At 22.4% G+C, this 17,461-nt stretch overlaps 5 protein-coding genes across 5 annotated transcripts; 4 read left to right on the forward strand and 1 right to left on the reverse strand.

The window, feature by feature from the left end:
- Positions 1-261: 261 nt before the first annotated feature.
- PVVCY_1406090 (kinesin, putative) lies at positions 262-4,416 on the reverse strand (the record flags this gene model as incomplete). The annotated part of the gene is made up of 1 exon (XM_008624425.1): positions 262-4,416. The coding sequence occupies one exon, from the start codon at positions 4,414-4,416 to the stop codon at positions 262-264; it is 4,155 nt and encodes a 1,384-aa protein (XP_008622647.1).
- A 2,649-nt stretch (positions 4,417-7,065) lies between these two features.
- Positions 7,066-8,537, forward strand: PVVCY_1406100 (epsin, putative; the record flags this gene model as incomplete). The annotated part of the gene is made up of 3 exons (XM_008624424.1): positions 7,066-7,124; positions 7,289-7,478; positions 7,614-8,537. The coding sequence occupies 3 exons, from the start codon at positions 7,066-7,068 to the stop codon at positions 8,535-8,537; spliced, it is 1,173 nt and encodes a 390-aa protein (XP_008622646.1).
- Positions 8,538-9,351: 814 nt separating this feature from the next.
- On the forward strand, positions 9,352-10,251 carry PVVCY_1406110 (conserved Plasmodium protein, unknown function; the record flags this gene model as incomplete). Its single annotated transcript, XM_008624423.1, has 1 exon — positions 9,352-10,251. One exon carries the CDS (start codon positions 9,352-9,354, stop codon positions 10,249-10,251), a length of 900 nt encoding a protein of 299 aa, XP_008622645.1.
- A 626-nt stretch (positions 10,252-10,877) lies between these two features.
- Positions 10,878-12,291, forward strand: PVVCY_1406120 (conserved Plasmodium protein, unknown function; the record flags this gene model as incomplete). The annotated part of the gene is made up of 2 exons (XM_008624422.1): positions 10,878-10,939; positions 11,046-12,291. The coding sequence occupies 2 exons, from the start codon at positions 10,878-10,880 to the stop codon at positions 12,289-12,291; spliced, it is 1,308 nt and encodes a 435-aa protein (XP_008622644.1).
- A 1,507-nt stretch (positions 12,292-13,798) lies between these two features.
- PVVCY_1406130 (delta-aminolevulinic acid synthetase, putative) lies at positions 13,799-15,884 on the forward strand (the record flags this gene model as incomplete). The annotated part of the gene is made up of 2 exons (XM_008624421.1): positions 13,799-15,564; positions 15,740-15,884. 2 exons carry the CDS (start codon positions 13,799-13,801, stop codon positions 15,882-15,884), a joined length of 1,911 nt encoding a protein of 636 aa, XP_008622643.1.
- Positions 15,885-17,461: the final 1,577 nt, after the last annotated feature.

Genomic DNA, 17,461 nt, shown 5'->3' on the forward strand with positions numbered 1-17,461 from the left:
TTGATTAAATATTTAATATAGTTATCAAAATTTTTGGAAATGGAAAATTACAAATAGTAAATTTAAACTATGTACGCATATAGAATCCATATTTGTGATTAGTTTAGTAAAACTTATGAACGAATAATTACAAATTATCATAATTATGAATAAAAGAACGAAGAAGCAAACACAAATATGAAAAATGTGTATATATAAAAAAATTAACAATTATTATAAGCTGATTTATATATACATATGTATATGTTAAATTTTTTTTTTTCATGCTGAGAGTTTACATTTTTTGTATTCTAAATTTAAAAAGTATATCATTTTGTTTTTATAATTTATTAATTCTTTTAAATGTGCATATTCAGATTCATTTAAAAGATACATTTTTTTATTATTAATTTGAAAATTTCTAATATTATAAGATTCTAAATTTTTTTCTAAAAACTTTTTATTATATAATAATTCATTATTAATTATTTCTGGGATATTAATTTCAATTGGATCATTAATAGATGGTTGATCATTGCCAAAATTAAAAAAATCTCGAATCATAGTAAATAAATTTTTAAATAACACATTAGTATTTCTTTTTGTTTCTAAATAAGATATATCTGCATTATTTATATATGGAATTCCTAAAACATTCTCATTTTGATTTAAAATATTATTTTTTATTTTTTTTTTTCTATAACGAATGTTGTTATTGTTTCTATTATTGCTATGGCTTGAGGCTTCATTTGATGATTCACTACTTATTATATCACTTTTACGATTACAAAAAATTGAGTTTGAATCATTTTGATTTTTATGTTTGTGTCTATTTCTTTTATCTATTCCTTTTTTTTTATAACGAATATCAACATCTACATTATTATTTATTTTTCGAATTTCATCATTTATTTTAGATTCTAATTTTCTTAATATATCATCATCTAATAATTCATCTGGTGGTTTTACATTTGGTGCCTCATTATTTTCATCTGATTTTTTTTCTCTATCAATTATAAATTCGTATAATTTTTTAAAGTCCTCATTTTCCAAAAGTTTTTCAAATTCAACAATGTATTCTTCATTTCTAGAAACCTTAATAGTTCGTGTATCTAGCTCTTTTTTAGAACCCATTTTGGCTGGCTCAAAATTTACACCATTTTTTTTCTCAGAACTGAAAAGAGTTAATAACGATTCCGATTTATAACTTGTGTCTAATTCATTTTGATCTATACCTTTTTGTTTATCCGTTTCATTAGCAAATGATACGTTTGAACCATTTTCTGTTGTTGAAAATTTTACATTTTTATCTGTTTCTATGTTTGATGCATCTACAGATTTAGAAGGATCACTATGTTGTAAATCTGTTACAGAAAGGTGAGACTTTGATTTATATGCATGACTATTTATCAAAATTTTTCCATTATTACTAGTATAGTTTTGTATTCCTTCAAAATCTTTACTTTGAGCATAATTGTCATTCATATTTTTTACACACTTAATATTTGGATGATTACAATTGTTGTTAAAAAATTCAGTTTGCATTCTATTTATAATATAATTACTATTCAGATTTTTTAAAGTTCCACTATTTTGAAACATAGTAGCAGAATGAATAAAATTATAAATCGTATTATTTTTTTCAATAACTTGTCTATCTAAATTTTCTTTTAAATCGAAATTAGTAAATACTGTACTTTTATCTGTAGTAAAATCATTTATAAACTTGGTATAATTATTATTTATATAATTAAATATATTTTGAATATTTTTTATACTTAATATATTTCTAGCAAAATATAAATGTTTCCCATTTAATGCTACCGATAATATATTTTTATCGTCATTCACATTATGTAAACCCATTTTACTATCTTGATTTGTTTCGTCCATTTCTGCCGTATTTTTTTTTTTTTTTAAATCACCACGTTTTTTATCTCCTTTTATATTAATTTCTTTTTGACCTTTTTGATGAATTTTATTTTTTCCACTATCTTCACAATTAGTATTATTACTATGAGCATTTTCTAAGGTATTATTATCATTGTCTAATTTGGTGTTCTCATCAAAATTATTTTTTTCATTAATTTCATTAAGTTCATTTAGTAAGAAAATATTATTATTATCTTTCATAGTATTTACAATATCTATCATTTCATCAAATGTTACATCATCTGTTTTCATAACATCTTTTAAAATTTTTAAATTAAATTTAATAATATTACATATATCATTTTTCATTTTTACTAAAATATCTCCTATCAATGGATCATCATCTTCTTCATGGTTTTCATAATTTTTTCCAAATTTATATAAATTTGTATTATAACTCATTCGTTTTAAATTTTGATGTGTTAATGTTTCTGTATTATTTGCATTGCTTTCTTCTTTGCCAGGTTTGCTAATTTTATCTTCGATTTTGTTTACTTCTCCTTGGTTTGGCATAAAATTTATTAACTTCTTTCTTTCAACTTCAGTAAGTAGTTTTAACTCATCAAAAGTTTTTAAAATACATTCATTTATTTCGTTATTACATGTAGACTTATTTAGTTGATCTTTTATTATGTTTATTTTATTTTTATAAGATTCTATAAAAAAGTCTAAATATTTTACTTTTCCTGTACTTTTAAAACCACAGATATAACTAAAAATACATAAACTATATGAAAAAAATAATATATCTTTTGTTATATGTTTTTTATTAAAATTGACAAATATATCAAACTTGTTATTTCCACTATTATTAGCATTATTATCGTCATCATTTTCCAAATGGTCATTATCCAATTCTGGTGTTTTAGATTTGGTTTCTATCTTTTCTTCTCTAATCACTGGTTTGGCTTTTACCATTTTAGCTCGCTGTGCAAATTTAATAGTTGAAGCTGTTTCATTTAAATATTTTAATTGGGATGATATTGTACATATAAGTATACTTTTACAATTATTTCCTAAACTGTCTGATAGTACTCTTGTTAATTTGGAATCTCTATATGGTATATACATATTATTATTTATTCCATCACATTTTGCTTTTTTTGTTGTATTAGATATACGCTTAGGAATGTTGGTATCATTATTGTTATCTTCTTTTTTTCCATATAGATCATCTATTTCATTAGAATCTTTTTGTTCTGATATTTCATTAATTTCTCGAAGTTTGTCTTTATTATTTTTTTCGATTTTTTCTTTAATTTGCATTACAGCCAATGCATTAATAACTTTACTAAGAACACTAAGACTTTTATTTATCATAGTTGTTTCAATTTTTATAGTTCCTGTAGCTTTTGTTTGTTTTAATCTTTCACTACCAGCTAAATCAACAAGACATAATTTCCCACATCTAATAGTATTTGTTTTATATATATATCTATTAATTTTTATTATAAAAATTAAATGGGATCTAGATGATGATTTATTCATATGAGTAAAAGCTATTTTACGATTTTTTACTCCTTCTTCTAAATATTGTAAAGCATTAATTACATTTTCAATTTCAACTTCTTTTAAATTTTTAATCACAAATTCATTTTTATTTGGGTCAATCATATTAACTGATAAATTCTTTTCACCACTAATAAGGTCATAAATAACTTCATTATATATTTCTATAATAGACAAAGTAACTATAAATTCTTTTCTGTTATGTTCAATAGATAATGAATTATCTGCTTTTAATTCATCTATTTTATTTTTATTTTTATTTCCATGATAATCTATATACATAAATATGTAATTTATACAATTCAATATTAATCCAATATCTTCTGGTTCATTAACAATACAATTAATTAATTCATTATAGGATAATTTTATATGACTAATATTACTATTTTGGTCATTTTTATTGTCTCCATATAATTTAAATAAATTATGAAGGTATTCCAAATTTCCTAACATCGTATGTGTTTTTCCACTACTTGTTTGTCCATATGCTAATATACTACAATTTATACCTTGAAATATATTTTTTATATTATTTATTATATAATCATTAAAAATCATATTATTATTATTATTTATATCATATACTCTATCATAGGTATATTCAAAATTAACACCACTCTTTGTACCCATTTGATATGTATCAATTAATAATTTTGTATTGGCAACTTTTTTAATTACATCTATATCATCTTCATCCATGTCATTTTCATTTTTTGTTCTATCATTGTTATTTGTTATATTTTTTATTCTACATATTACATTTATATATTCTTCTACATTTCCTGTTAATTCAGCATCTTCAAAATATTTTTCTATATTATTTATTATATCTACATTATCTTTTTTTTTCTCTTCGATATTTTTATTAATATACCATTCATGTAATTTTGCAATTTCCCCTTTTACTTTCTCTCCTCCAGTTCCTTTACTTAAATGTGTCTGCTTCGATGACCCATCACATCCTTCACCTCCCTTTTGAGTTTTGCTTACCATCCTTTTTTATTATTTTTTTACAATCTTAATATATTCAAAAATCATTATACATATTATGCATAAAAAGTTTAGACAAGCATATAAATTATTAAATAGCCACTTGAAAAAAATGTGTGTATTTTTTTTAACCGGTATAATTATTTATTATTATTTTTGACAATATTTGCCATAATTCATTGGAATTGTGTATTACAGCATTTTTATTTAATAGAAGGAGAAATAAAAGGATGCTTATAAAAATACGTGAAAATTTTATTACTTCTTATCATTTTTTATATAATTTTTTTTCATTTCAGACAAAACATACGTATGTGCATATGCGCATTATATTTGTTATGCATATATTGCTGTCTTATTGGGGTGAAGAAGTATTTATATTTATTTATATGAAAATTTTATTTTGAAATTTTTTTTTTTTTCAATTTTTTTGATAAAAGACAGTGAACAGCCGCTGATGGTAAATGACGACCTACATTATTTTCATTCAAATGCACAAAAATTATTTACAAAAAAAATTTACGAAAAAAAGTGACTAATCATTACATCCTTTTTAATTCTAATAAAGATATCATTTTCAAACATTGTCAAAATTATGTGAATATAATGAAAAAACCTAAAACTATACTGTATCTTAAATACTTTATGAATGATTTATGAAATTTTCTACATTTTTTTACTCTTTTGAGTTTTGTTTTAATTTTTATAGATTTAATTGAAAAAGGACACAATAACTATGGTTAAACATGTTGAGAATAGATATATAAGATCACTATATTTATAGGGCTAGCGAATAAGCCAGTAGCTAATCTGCTTATTTGTTTAAGAGAATTCCGGTTTATATATATATATATATATATATATATTGCATACACATATAGTTTTTTTAAGTATTTTATAATATTTGTTTTATATATTAAAATTTAAAAGGGGAATTAAAAAGGTATTTAATTATATATTCTACTGTTTTAAGGGTTTGTAGGTAAATTATAATCTTTTAATTTAAAAAAAAAAGTTAAATATTTAAAAAATGTCAAATAATGTTATATTTTATATACATGTACTACTTATTACTTACTACTATATAGTAAAAGGCAAATTTAATCAAAATTCAAGGGACAAATAAACGAATGCTACTTAAATGGTTAGTAAACAAATTAAAACAATATATTATTAACATGTTTAGCTGTAGAAAAAATTAAACAAAATAATTAAAATGCGCAAAAAATGTGATAAATAAAAAAAATCCAACCTAAACAAATGAAAAGTATTATGAATGCTTTTATTTTTGCTCTTCATTTTTTGATAGTATACAAAAAATATTACGTCTCGAAAAAAATATAAATAAATTATTATACCGGGAAAAAAAAAATAAAACAGAATAAAACACTTTCATCAAATAAACAAAATAAGTTAATAATACAAATGGATATTAAATTATGTCCTTAATAATTTTTTTTACTTAAATAAAAGTAGAACATGCATATATTATACTATTTATATAATAGTAGAATTCTAGGTAATTTTCTCAATAAAATAGAATATTACAAAAGAGTTATTCATAAAGATATATATATTTATATATAGTCATTTTTTATAAATACTTCTAATTTTATAACCTTTAATTAAAATTATTTATAATATTAATAAATGATGAATTAATGTTTTAGTAAAATGTAGATATATATTTTTCATGCTTATATATGTACATTTTTATTATAAAAATTTACTTACTATTTGATTTATTTTGTTTTACCCTCAAAAGAGAGTACAACATTATATATGTATAAATATTATACACGTTTTATCTGTTGATTATCACGCGCCTAATTTGTTTATAGATATATCGCATATGTACCCCCATTACATATTTATGATAACTACAAATAGTCTTCATATAATTTAAATATGCAAAGAGATGGTAAAATGGGAATAAACCAAATAAATACCACATAAATATATATATATATAATCTGTATATATTTGCAAAATTTTTGATTAAATTCATAATTATTGCGTATAGCTTTCAGTCTGGACAATTGATCACTGATTTTTTCTTTTGCATTTTCTTTTGCATTTTCTTTTTGCATTTTCTTTTTGCATTTTATTTTACTTTATTCCGCTTTTTACTTTTTAACCTATAAACAGTTGTAAACTTTATTTAGTAAATCAACAAATTCGCCAAACGAATTAGCTAACAAATTCCATTTTTTTAACATTTTTTGTGTATATATACATTTGTACATATAAATAATTACTATATATATTATACATATAAAACAGCATTATGTGCATTATTTTTTCTTTAATTTAATTTATTGTTTTTGCATTGTAACGTAGATTGTTAATAATTATTTTAATAGCATGTTGTACAATTTCGTTATTGTTTTTTTTTAATTTTTAACGTTATATAATTATCATAAATATTATTGTTATTTTTTTATATCAATATTTTTACATTTTTATTCATATATAATTACCCTCTATTTTTTGGTTGTACATATATAAATTATTTTTTATTTAATGAAGTCTCGATCTGTATAATTCATATAAAAGGTAATCAAAAAAATAGAAAAAATAAAACACACATTACTTGTCCACATTTATAAATATACCCATATAATGACACATTGTTTGATTTAACTTTTGCAGATGCTATTGTTTAAAAAGGTGAATTCAAAAGTATCAAGTATAAACAATTATTTACAAAAGTAAGAAACTATCAATGCACATACATATTATGTATATGAGTAAAAAGAGGGGAAATCGAAATTATTATTACTCATAAATTTCGAGGACTTCCACTTATTTTGTGACATTCATTAATATTTTCTTTGCTTTGAACATATAATTTGAATTTGCTTATTATTTACAGATATTTAGAATCAAATCAATTTGAAAAAAATTTAAAAGAAGCTTTAAATAATAAAAACTATGGTGTATCGAACAGCCTTTTGTATGACTTGTCTATATCAACATACGATGCTACTTACTACAAAAGAGTAATAAGGGAAGTTTTCAAGGCAATACAAGAAAAGCCATCAAAATGGCGACGAATATACAAGGTTAGTCTTGAAGCAATAACCTAATAGTACAAAGCATGCATAAATAATTATGCACTGACTTGATAAAAGCAATTTAAATAATAGTTTAGACCCATTTGTTCATTTATTATTTATCGATTTTTTTCCATTTTTTAGGGATTGCGACTTTGTGAATATGTCATGAAAAATGGATGTGAATATTTTATTAGCGATGTGAAAGAAAAAGAAGAATTAATAAAAAAGCTAGCTCATTTTACATATTTAGAAAACTTAAGAGATAAAGGAATTGGGATAAGAGAAATTTCAAACAATATATTAAAACTTTTAAGAGATAATAAATATTTAAAAAATGAAAGAATTGAAGCAGCAAAATATGCAAATTTATGTACAAATATAGAATCAAAAGTAGTAGAAAAAAAAAGCTTTTTTTTAAATAAAAAAAAAAAAAAAGGAAAAAATCAAGATGAAAATATTAAAAGAAGTTATTTTAAATCAGGAAATAATAATAAATATGGTCCACAAGCAGATTCATTAGAACAAATAAAATATGAAAGATATGGACATGATGATGATTATTATTCAAATAATTATACAGGAACATCACAATATAGAAATAGAAATTATAACAGAAATTCGAGAGATTATTCACCAAAATCAAGTGTTGATAGTGAAACAGAAAATAGTAGTGAAAGTAGTAATGAGAGTAGTAGTAAAAGTAGTAGTAGTGAAAGTAGTAGTGACAATAGTAGTGATAATGAATCATCAAATTATAAATCACGTCGAAATATATCAAGAAAAAAAAGTAAAAAACCAAATAATTCTTATTCTAAAAGATCAAAATCTCCAAGTGTATCTTCAAGATCTAATTCAAAAGAATCAGATAATAATTCATCACCTGAAGATTCGAGTTCTTCTTCCGATTCAACATCTAAATCACGATCATCTTCTTCTTCTAATGATTCATCGAAAAAATCTTCCGATTCAGAAGACTCGAGTTATTATTCTCGACGCAGACCACGACAATCATATAAAGCCGATAAAACACGCAGTTGGAAAAGGGAAGTATCAGATAGAATTTGATAGCACATATCAAATCATGTGATAGTATGCTTAGTAGCCTAATTTTCAACCCATTCTTACTATCACTAACATTGTTATTACTTGATTATTATTTAAAGGATAGAAGTTGCATACTATAATTTATTTTGAGGGTATGAACACACAATTATGTAAACTTAAAACTGGCTTAAAAGCTATTTTTTTTTAAAGCAATACATACAACATGCTGTATGTGCACAGGCATTGTGATATATTAAATTAATGCTGCATTTTATTTGTATTTATTTCATAACTTACGTAATAATTACAAATTCATGGACTTTTCATTTTACCATTATTCATTTATTTTATTTTTTATTATTATTTTTTTTTATCTATACTTTAATGAAATATCCAAACATTTGTAACCGTATTGTAGTTATACAACACAAATTATCACAACTCTTTTAATTTTGATTAAAATATAACATCATTCTACAAGCTTACGATATTTATAAAATATAAATATATACTCAATATTATAAGTATTTTTTTGCAATTATAATTTGATTATATATTATTTATTATAATGCTTACAATATGAATAATATATATTATATGAATGCATGCTATATATGCAGTATATAATTTTTTTTCTCTTTTTTAAATATGCATACGCTTAAATTTTTATAACGTATTTCCAACTATTTCCAAACATTTCCAAACATTTTCAAACGTTCATATAATAAAAATAAAAATTTTTCAAAAGCTTAGAAATTCATTTTACTTTTATTTTATGAGAAAATTACGGTAGCATTATATTTGATTTCTATAATTAGATAAACTAAAAACAAAAATGAGCGAGTTTTTACTGGTAAAGAATTTGTTCATTTGCGCCCATGAAAAAAATGTAGAAGAACTGAAAAAGGCTATGAATGGATTAATTACAAAAGAATCTGAAGATAAAGAAAATAAAAATCAATCAAGTAAAAAATATTACATTATCAAAGATTATACGGATGCTAACAAAAATAATGTTCTTCATTTTGCTGTATATGGAAATAATTTTGAAAATATAAAGTTTATAATTCAAAATACAGATTTAATAAATAGTATAAATAGTGATAATCAAAATGGTTTGATTATAAGTATACTAAATAAAAATACAGAGATATCAAAATATTTATTAGAAAATAATATAGACTATAACCAAAAAGATAAATATAATGCCAGTCCATTATTATATAGTTTAATAACCCAAAATTATGAAATATTTAATATACTTATTGAAAAAAATGATATTGATATAAATGTTAACAGTTATGATAAAGGAAATTTAATTAGTATATGTATATTTGAAAAAAATATTAAGGTGTTGAAAAAATTATTTCAAAAAAATATTTCACCAAATGTTGAAAAAAGTCTATACCCTCATCCCCTTGTTTTTCTTGTATATACTAATGAAAATGATTTATTGTTTTTATATTTAACATATACATTATATTATTATACAAAAGATGAAAAATTATTTGAAATTAATAAAACGAATTTTGACACAACAACAGACAAAATTATTGTAGATCTTCAAAATAAAGAATTAATACAATCTATCTTAAATAACCCAAATTATGATTTTACACAATTTAAAAACATGTTGGATGTCAAAGATGAAAACAACTCATCATTGCTTAGTCTTTGTGAACAAGCTGAAAATCCAACTGGCAAACAAATATTGACTTATTACTCTGCACAATAGGCTTGCTCACGCACATATATGTATATATATAATTCTATAGTTTGGAAAAAATCTGGCATATTTATATCAATTGCATACATATACAAGTTATTGAAAAGAGAAGGCAGGAAATTTTTATTTGCTCTCTAATTTTTGATGTCTATAAAATAAGCTAAATTAATTTTTTTTTTAAATATTCCACTGTCCCACTATTTGTCATTTTGTTCGTTTTACTTGTATTATTTTTATTTTTTTACCCTTTACGCGAAATATTTTCGTACTTTTTTATAACTTTTTTTTGTCTATAAAATAAAGACATTTGAAATGCTTTAAAAAAGTATAAATTTATCAACAAATCAATATTACACATTCCATACATTGATGCATGAATAAAACTATTCAAACAATGACTCAAAATTTACACATATGCATTACAAAATTTATTGCGTCGCTTTCAAAAAGCTAGCGAAAAAAGTGAAAAAAAAAATAGCTAAAAAATAATGAAAAAAAAAAACAGCTAAAAAATCAAGCAAAAAAAAAAAATAATAAATCGCTGTGATTACCTACATTTTTGATTACCCCTAGTATGAAGGATTACATTTTTGTTCTCTTCTTATTAATATACAAATTTAGGAAAGTTGGAAAAAATGAAAAATGTATGGAAAGTATTTTCACCAAATATGTTGCACATTATTCTTATATTATGCACGTAAATTAAATTGGGGATATCGAATATGTCCCTTTTTCATTGTCTGGTTAATTTTTCTTTTTTTCATTTCCAATAATAATTATCACATTATTTTCGTTGATGCTAGACTAAAAATATTTCCATATGATAAAGAAATCGATGGAATTGCAATTGATATACCTCATACATTTATAAAAAATAAAGTCCAAGCAAAAGGAATATACCTTAATGTAGATTTTGAAAATTTAGATTTAGTAAAAGCTACGATAAATAAGTATCAAAATGACGATAATTTATATTGCAATTTGAATAAGGATAAAAAGGAAGAAGAAATAGAAAAAGACGAAAAAAAAGGATACAATGATGAAAAGGATGATGTAATAATTACAAATAATTGTCTTGTTTTTGTAAATATAAAATATAAAGACAGTTTAATAAATGTTCAAGCTTTTATGGAGTATATGTATTTAAAAACCAGTGCCATAGGTTTAATATTTGTGTGTGATAATTTTTTATATGAAAATGAAATATATAAGCCACATGGTGAGCTAAATATTACTATATTGGGAATAAATATATTAACATATTTAATATCTTATGATTTATTAAGTGAATATGATAAAAGCGATTTTAATAAATATATATTTGAATTATATTGGGGTATAGAAAACAAAACTGATATTGTTCATATAATTTATAATTTAGATTTTGGTAAATATTTTAGTTATAGTTTTTTTATATATATGAAAAATTTCCTTTTAGAATTAAAAAATTATATAACATATGAAATAAAATTTAGTGTACACACAAATTTTATTATAGATCCACGTTTCTGTTTTATTCGAGATTCTTCATATTGTATTAGTGAGCCTGACTATATAAATTCTAATATGGTAAGAGAGGTTGTAGAACAACAAGTAAGGAGTTTATGTATTTATAAATTAACTGCATGGACAAATACAAAATTACAACACATGCCAATAGAAGATAATAATAATGTTGATAGAACATTTAGCGAGAAATTTATTCATTATATAAATGCATTATTCGATTTGGGGTTTGAGAAAAAAATATGTTCTAGTGGATCAATTGATTTAACAAAAAAATGTTCTGATAAAATTCTGACTCATATAAATGTATCAGTAAAAGAAGTAAACGATTGCTTCCTTAAAAATTTTCATACTTATATGAAAAATATGATAAAGAGTAAATTTTATGTATATACAATAGTAATTAATGATAAAGTATTTAAAATTAAATTAAATAAGGATATGAGTATAAGGCTAATATGTTCCGCATTTAAGTCGATGCCCCCTCGTTGCCTTAAATATCTTAAAGGCGATAAATTACTGTCTTTTCTCGAAATGAAGTAATATTACAAAAATATGTAAAATTAACATACATTGATATATGCAACATTTATTTTCAATTTAATTCTCATTTTTTTGATGTAGGCGAAAAAGGAAAGAACAGTTTATTTCCTTATATTTTCTTATCATTGTAGTTTTAGTACATATTATGGGGACTCTACTAAATTATATGTAATTTTTGAGAGGGAATATACCAAAATAAGCTATACATTTTTTATTTGTACACATATATAGACACATATATTGGGGAAAAGAGAAAGAATATTCATTTTGAGCAAATTAATTTATCTCAATACAATGCTTGTAACGTACTTCCCTCATTATGCTGTCTATATATTTATGCCTAATGTTGTGAATTAGCTAAATATGTGATTATAAATCTTTCAAAAAATAATAATAATAATTTATGCATAGTGTAGTTTATTTAAAAATGTTTATTATTTTTTTCGACTTTTTCGTAGCGTACCACGGTATATTGATGCAAAGGAAAAAAAAACAAAATGAGAAAAATATCACCAATGTACCAAGTATAAGTTTAAGAAATAAAAAAAATATATAACATAAAAAGGGTGTAACATTAATAGATATTTGAATAATGGCAATGAAAAATTATTAAATGCATGCCACACCAATATAGGCTAAATACAAGTGGCAATTTTGTAGAGTCCCAATTTGCATAAAAATAAAATATATTTTTCTTTTTAGACGAAAAAAAAAATTAAAACTATAAAAATATTACAATTTTTTATATATATAATATATATTTTTTATAAATAATCATAAATTTTATTCGATTTGTTTCCGACAACACCGTCTGTATTCTTATCACTATATTGTTTAATTAATAGAGATATTATTTTTATATTTTCAGTAAATTAACTTTTATTTCATTAATTTTTTATGTATTTCCTTTTTTTTTAATAGCATACTTTTAATTATTTTTTAAATAGAAAATTATATATAAAATTAAAAAAAAATAAAATAATAACAAAATAAGGCAACAGTAAAAAAAATATATAAATAATATAACAGTGGCAATATGGCATATTTTGTTCATAATTTTTTTTATTTTAATTAGTTATAAATTTGAATAACAAAAAATAGCTGACTGGTGTTTTTCTTTTTTGTTCTTTCAATTGGGTTGTTCATTTTGTTTTATTTATATGGTAGTGTAAAGGGAGTATATTGCCTCAGTATGCACACACACACATGTATATATAATATATAAATGTTTGTATGTGTGTAATCTATATGGAAATATCAAGATCAATACAAGGACAAGAAGCTTAAAGGGTAACATAAATATATCACAATAATTCAGACTTTTATTTTTTTTACACTTTTTCAAAAAAAAAGAAAAACAAAAGATCGCTCAATTGAACTATTTTGGCATTTTGTATAGTTAATTTATATTTAAACAGGGTTTATTATTTGCATAAATAAGGGTATAGAGAGTGGTGAGAGAAAGTATATAAATTATAATTTGATCACATATACAACCATATAAATAATGAGAAAGAAAAAAGCGTTAAAGGTTAGTCTGGATGAAATAAAGAAATACTGCCCCTTTGTAAAAAATATTAAAGTATTTTATGAAAATCATGAAAAAAAAAATAATGTTGTTTTATCTGTTATGTCTAATTTATGTCCAATAGGAAAAGCCATTAATAAAAAACATTTAATTGTAATAGACAATAAATCCAAAATAAATATTTTTAAAATTTTGAGAGGTTATAATTTATGTAATAGACAAAATGTAGAAGAATGCATAAAAAAAAATAATGTAATAATTGAAGGTAAATGCAAACATTTGGAAACTAAAAATAATGACTTATATTTATATGAGCATGAAATAAAAAATAATAATAACAGTTGTAATGAAAATACAATTTTAGAGATATTAAAATCACCATATAATATATTCCAAAATGAATGTAATAATGATTTAAAAGAACTTATAAATAAATTGTTTATAGATAAAAGATATAGAATATTTACTATACTAAATAAATTAAGGAAAATCTATCCTAATGTTTATATTGAAAATAATAAATTACTACTTTCTTCTTTTTATGAATTTTATCAAAAGTTTGGTTATAAATTATGTATAGGTGCTTCACCATATAATATAAAAAGGGTTCTGGATTGTTCCAGTATAAAATTAGATTATACTATAGACAAAATGAAAGAAATAAATCATGAAAATAATATTGATAGATTAATGACAAATAATAGCGTGAATAAAATAAAAGATATATACAACATCAATTTAAATGATTTTCGAAAGAGAAGCATTACTAATGATAAGACAGTCATTTGGTGTTCTAATGATTATTTATCATTATCTAATAATGAACAGGTTATTGATGTAGGAATCGAAACTCTTAAAAAAATTGGAAATAGTAGTGGAGGAACTAGAAATATTTCTGGAAGCTTATTAAATCATACACATTTAGAATATATATTAGCTCGTTGGTTTAACAAAGAAAGTGCTTTATTATTTACATCAGGGTATATAGCAAATATGGGGGCATTAGGAACTTTAGGCAAATTACTTAATTTAGTTTTTGTATCTGATCAAATGAATCATGCATCTATAATTAATGGAATTCAAGAATCCAGATGTGAGAAATATATATTCAAACATAATGATATGACCGATTTAGAAAATATATTAAAAAGTTTAAGAATGAATAAAGAATATAAAAATAGGAAAATTATGATAGTATTTGAATCTATTTATAGTATGTCTGGAAATATTTCTGATATCAAAAAAATTGTTCAGCTAGCTAAAAAATACAATGCCCTTACATATATAGATGAAGTTCATGCTGTTGGTTTATATGGAAAAACAGGTTCAGGGTACTCAGAAGAATTAAATTTATGTGATGAAATAGATATAATTAATGGTACATTATCAAAAGCAATAGGATCATTAGGTGGATTTATTTGTGCTAACAAATATTATATAGATGTTATTAGATCTTATTCACCCCATTTTATTTTTACTACTTCTTTAACACCTGTTAATATTACTACATCAGCTGAAGCGATATATATAATTCAAAATGATATGGAATTAAGAAATAAATTCAGAAATGTTGTTAATAAAACTAAAGAAAAATTAAAAGAACGAGGAATACTTATCATAGATAATGATTCACATATTGTCGTTACTTTAATTAATTGTCCACAAAAATGTAAACAAATATGTGATGACCTTTTAACAATGTACAACATTTACCTACAACCAATTAATTACCCAACTGTTCCAAAGTAATCAGATAAAACAATAAAAAAGAGAACACGTACATATTTATGTATAATTGAGAATTGTTTCACGAGTCTATCCATCCATGATGATTAATTTTTCATGCATTACGACAAAGTTCATATAGTATATATATCATATACACATTTGCACACGCCATAATTTTTCATTCTTTTTTAGGGGCTCCGAAAGAATTAGGATTACACCGTCACCATACCATACTGAAGAACAAATTTCAAAATTAGTAGACAGCTTATATACATTATTTAAAAAGTATGAGGTTAATATGTTTAACAAAAAAAACAAAATCGAAATGAAGCTTTAACCAGAGGGAACCACTAATCAGATGAATGTTATTTTTCTTATCTTTTTTATACATCCAAATTTGTTTATTACTTTACACACACTTGCAAATTGTGAAATATCATATATGGGAGAGGTAAGCATTTATACTTGCAATCGCCAATATTTCAGTAATCATGTTTTTGAAATGCTAATGTTTTATAGTAGAAAAATGAACAAACATGATGCTTATTTTATTCGTGTAACTGTTCTCTTTAACATTTGTTTAACATATTATACTTCACTTTTCAAGAAAAATAGACATATAAAACATATCCATTATATAAATAAAATATGTATATACCCATTTTTGTCATAATTTTTTCCCCCTTTCAAAGTTATTTATATGCATATTATAAATAGCCATAAATAACCATTTAGAAATTATGAAAATACAAATGATTTTCAGAAAATTATTTCACATTTGGCTAGTTATAAAAAAAAAAAAAATGTTCATATAAAATACGGTGACAAGCTATAGAACAATCTATTGACATTTTGGCTATATTCGTAATTTCCTTTATATCAAGCTTAATTGTGTGTAAAATATGATAAATATGTTTGTAAGAATATAGAAGGATATTTCCTTTCTATATAACTTCCTTAAGGTTCTATATTTTTTTATTGAAGAAAAGAAAAGAGGAGTTAGCCAAAATGCTAGTATAAAATAAATTTTTATTTATGTCCGATTAAAAAACCTGACCAATTACAACTGTAACACATTACAAAAAAACATTGAATAGCTAAATGTGTATATACTACAAAAGAAAGAATGAAGACCTTAATTTTAACAATTCATAATATACTATATATATTATATATACATATGATATAGGGGAAAATACGAAAATGGTAATAATTCACAAGTCCATTAATTTATTTATTATGATAATATTTTTATTTTTTAGTGGGCATTACAATAAAATCGTGAAAATTATATGAGCACGCGCACATGCACTTATTTATTATATAAAATAGTATAAATTAAAAATAAAAAAAAAAAAAAGTAAATACATTGCTCAATAGTAACTATTCCTTACACAACAAAATAAGAAAAATGCTAACTTCCCCCAAAACATAATTTTTCATGTTATAAGAAAAAATACACACATTAATATGCTTTATTTATTTAAAAAAAATTGAAATGTAAAATAGCATATAAATTTATATATTCCAAAATTATATTCCTAGCTATAAATTTAACACAAGTTCATTTTTATTATTTTTTTTTTATCGTACCCCTTTTTTTCATACATGTGTAAGGCAAATTTGAACCTTTTTTTTTCTTTAAGCTTATTTTATCAATCTTCTATCATCTATCTTTTTTTTATACTGCATTATGCCATTCACTAATTGCATATATATACACATTATTACACTATAATTGACACAAATAAGATATATGCCAATAGATATATACACATAAATGTGCCTTTTTTTTTGCTAAATTGGTTTATTAATGTTGTGCACGCAGTTATATGCACTATTTAATTTAATTTTTATTTATTTAATTTAACATTTTTATATTCATTTATTATGTTTATATATATTTACTACATG

The sequence above is a fragment of the Plasmodium vinckei genome (assembly GCF_900681995.1).
Source record: "Plasmodium vinckei vinckei genome assembly, chromosome: PVVCY_14".
NCBI lineage: Eukaryota > Apicomplexa > Aconoidasida > Haemosporida > Plasmodiidae > Plasmodium > Plasmodium vinckei.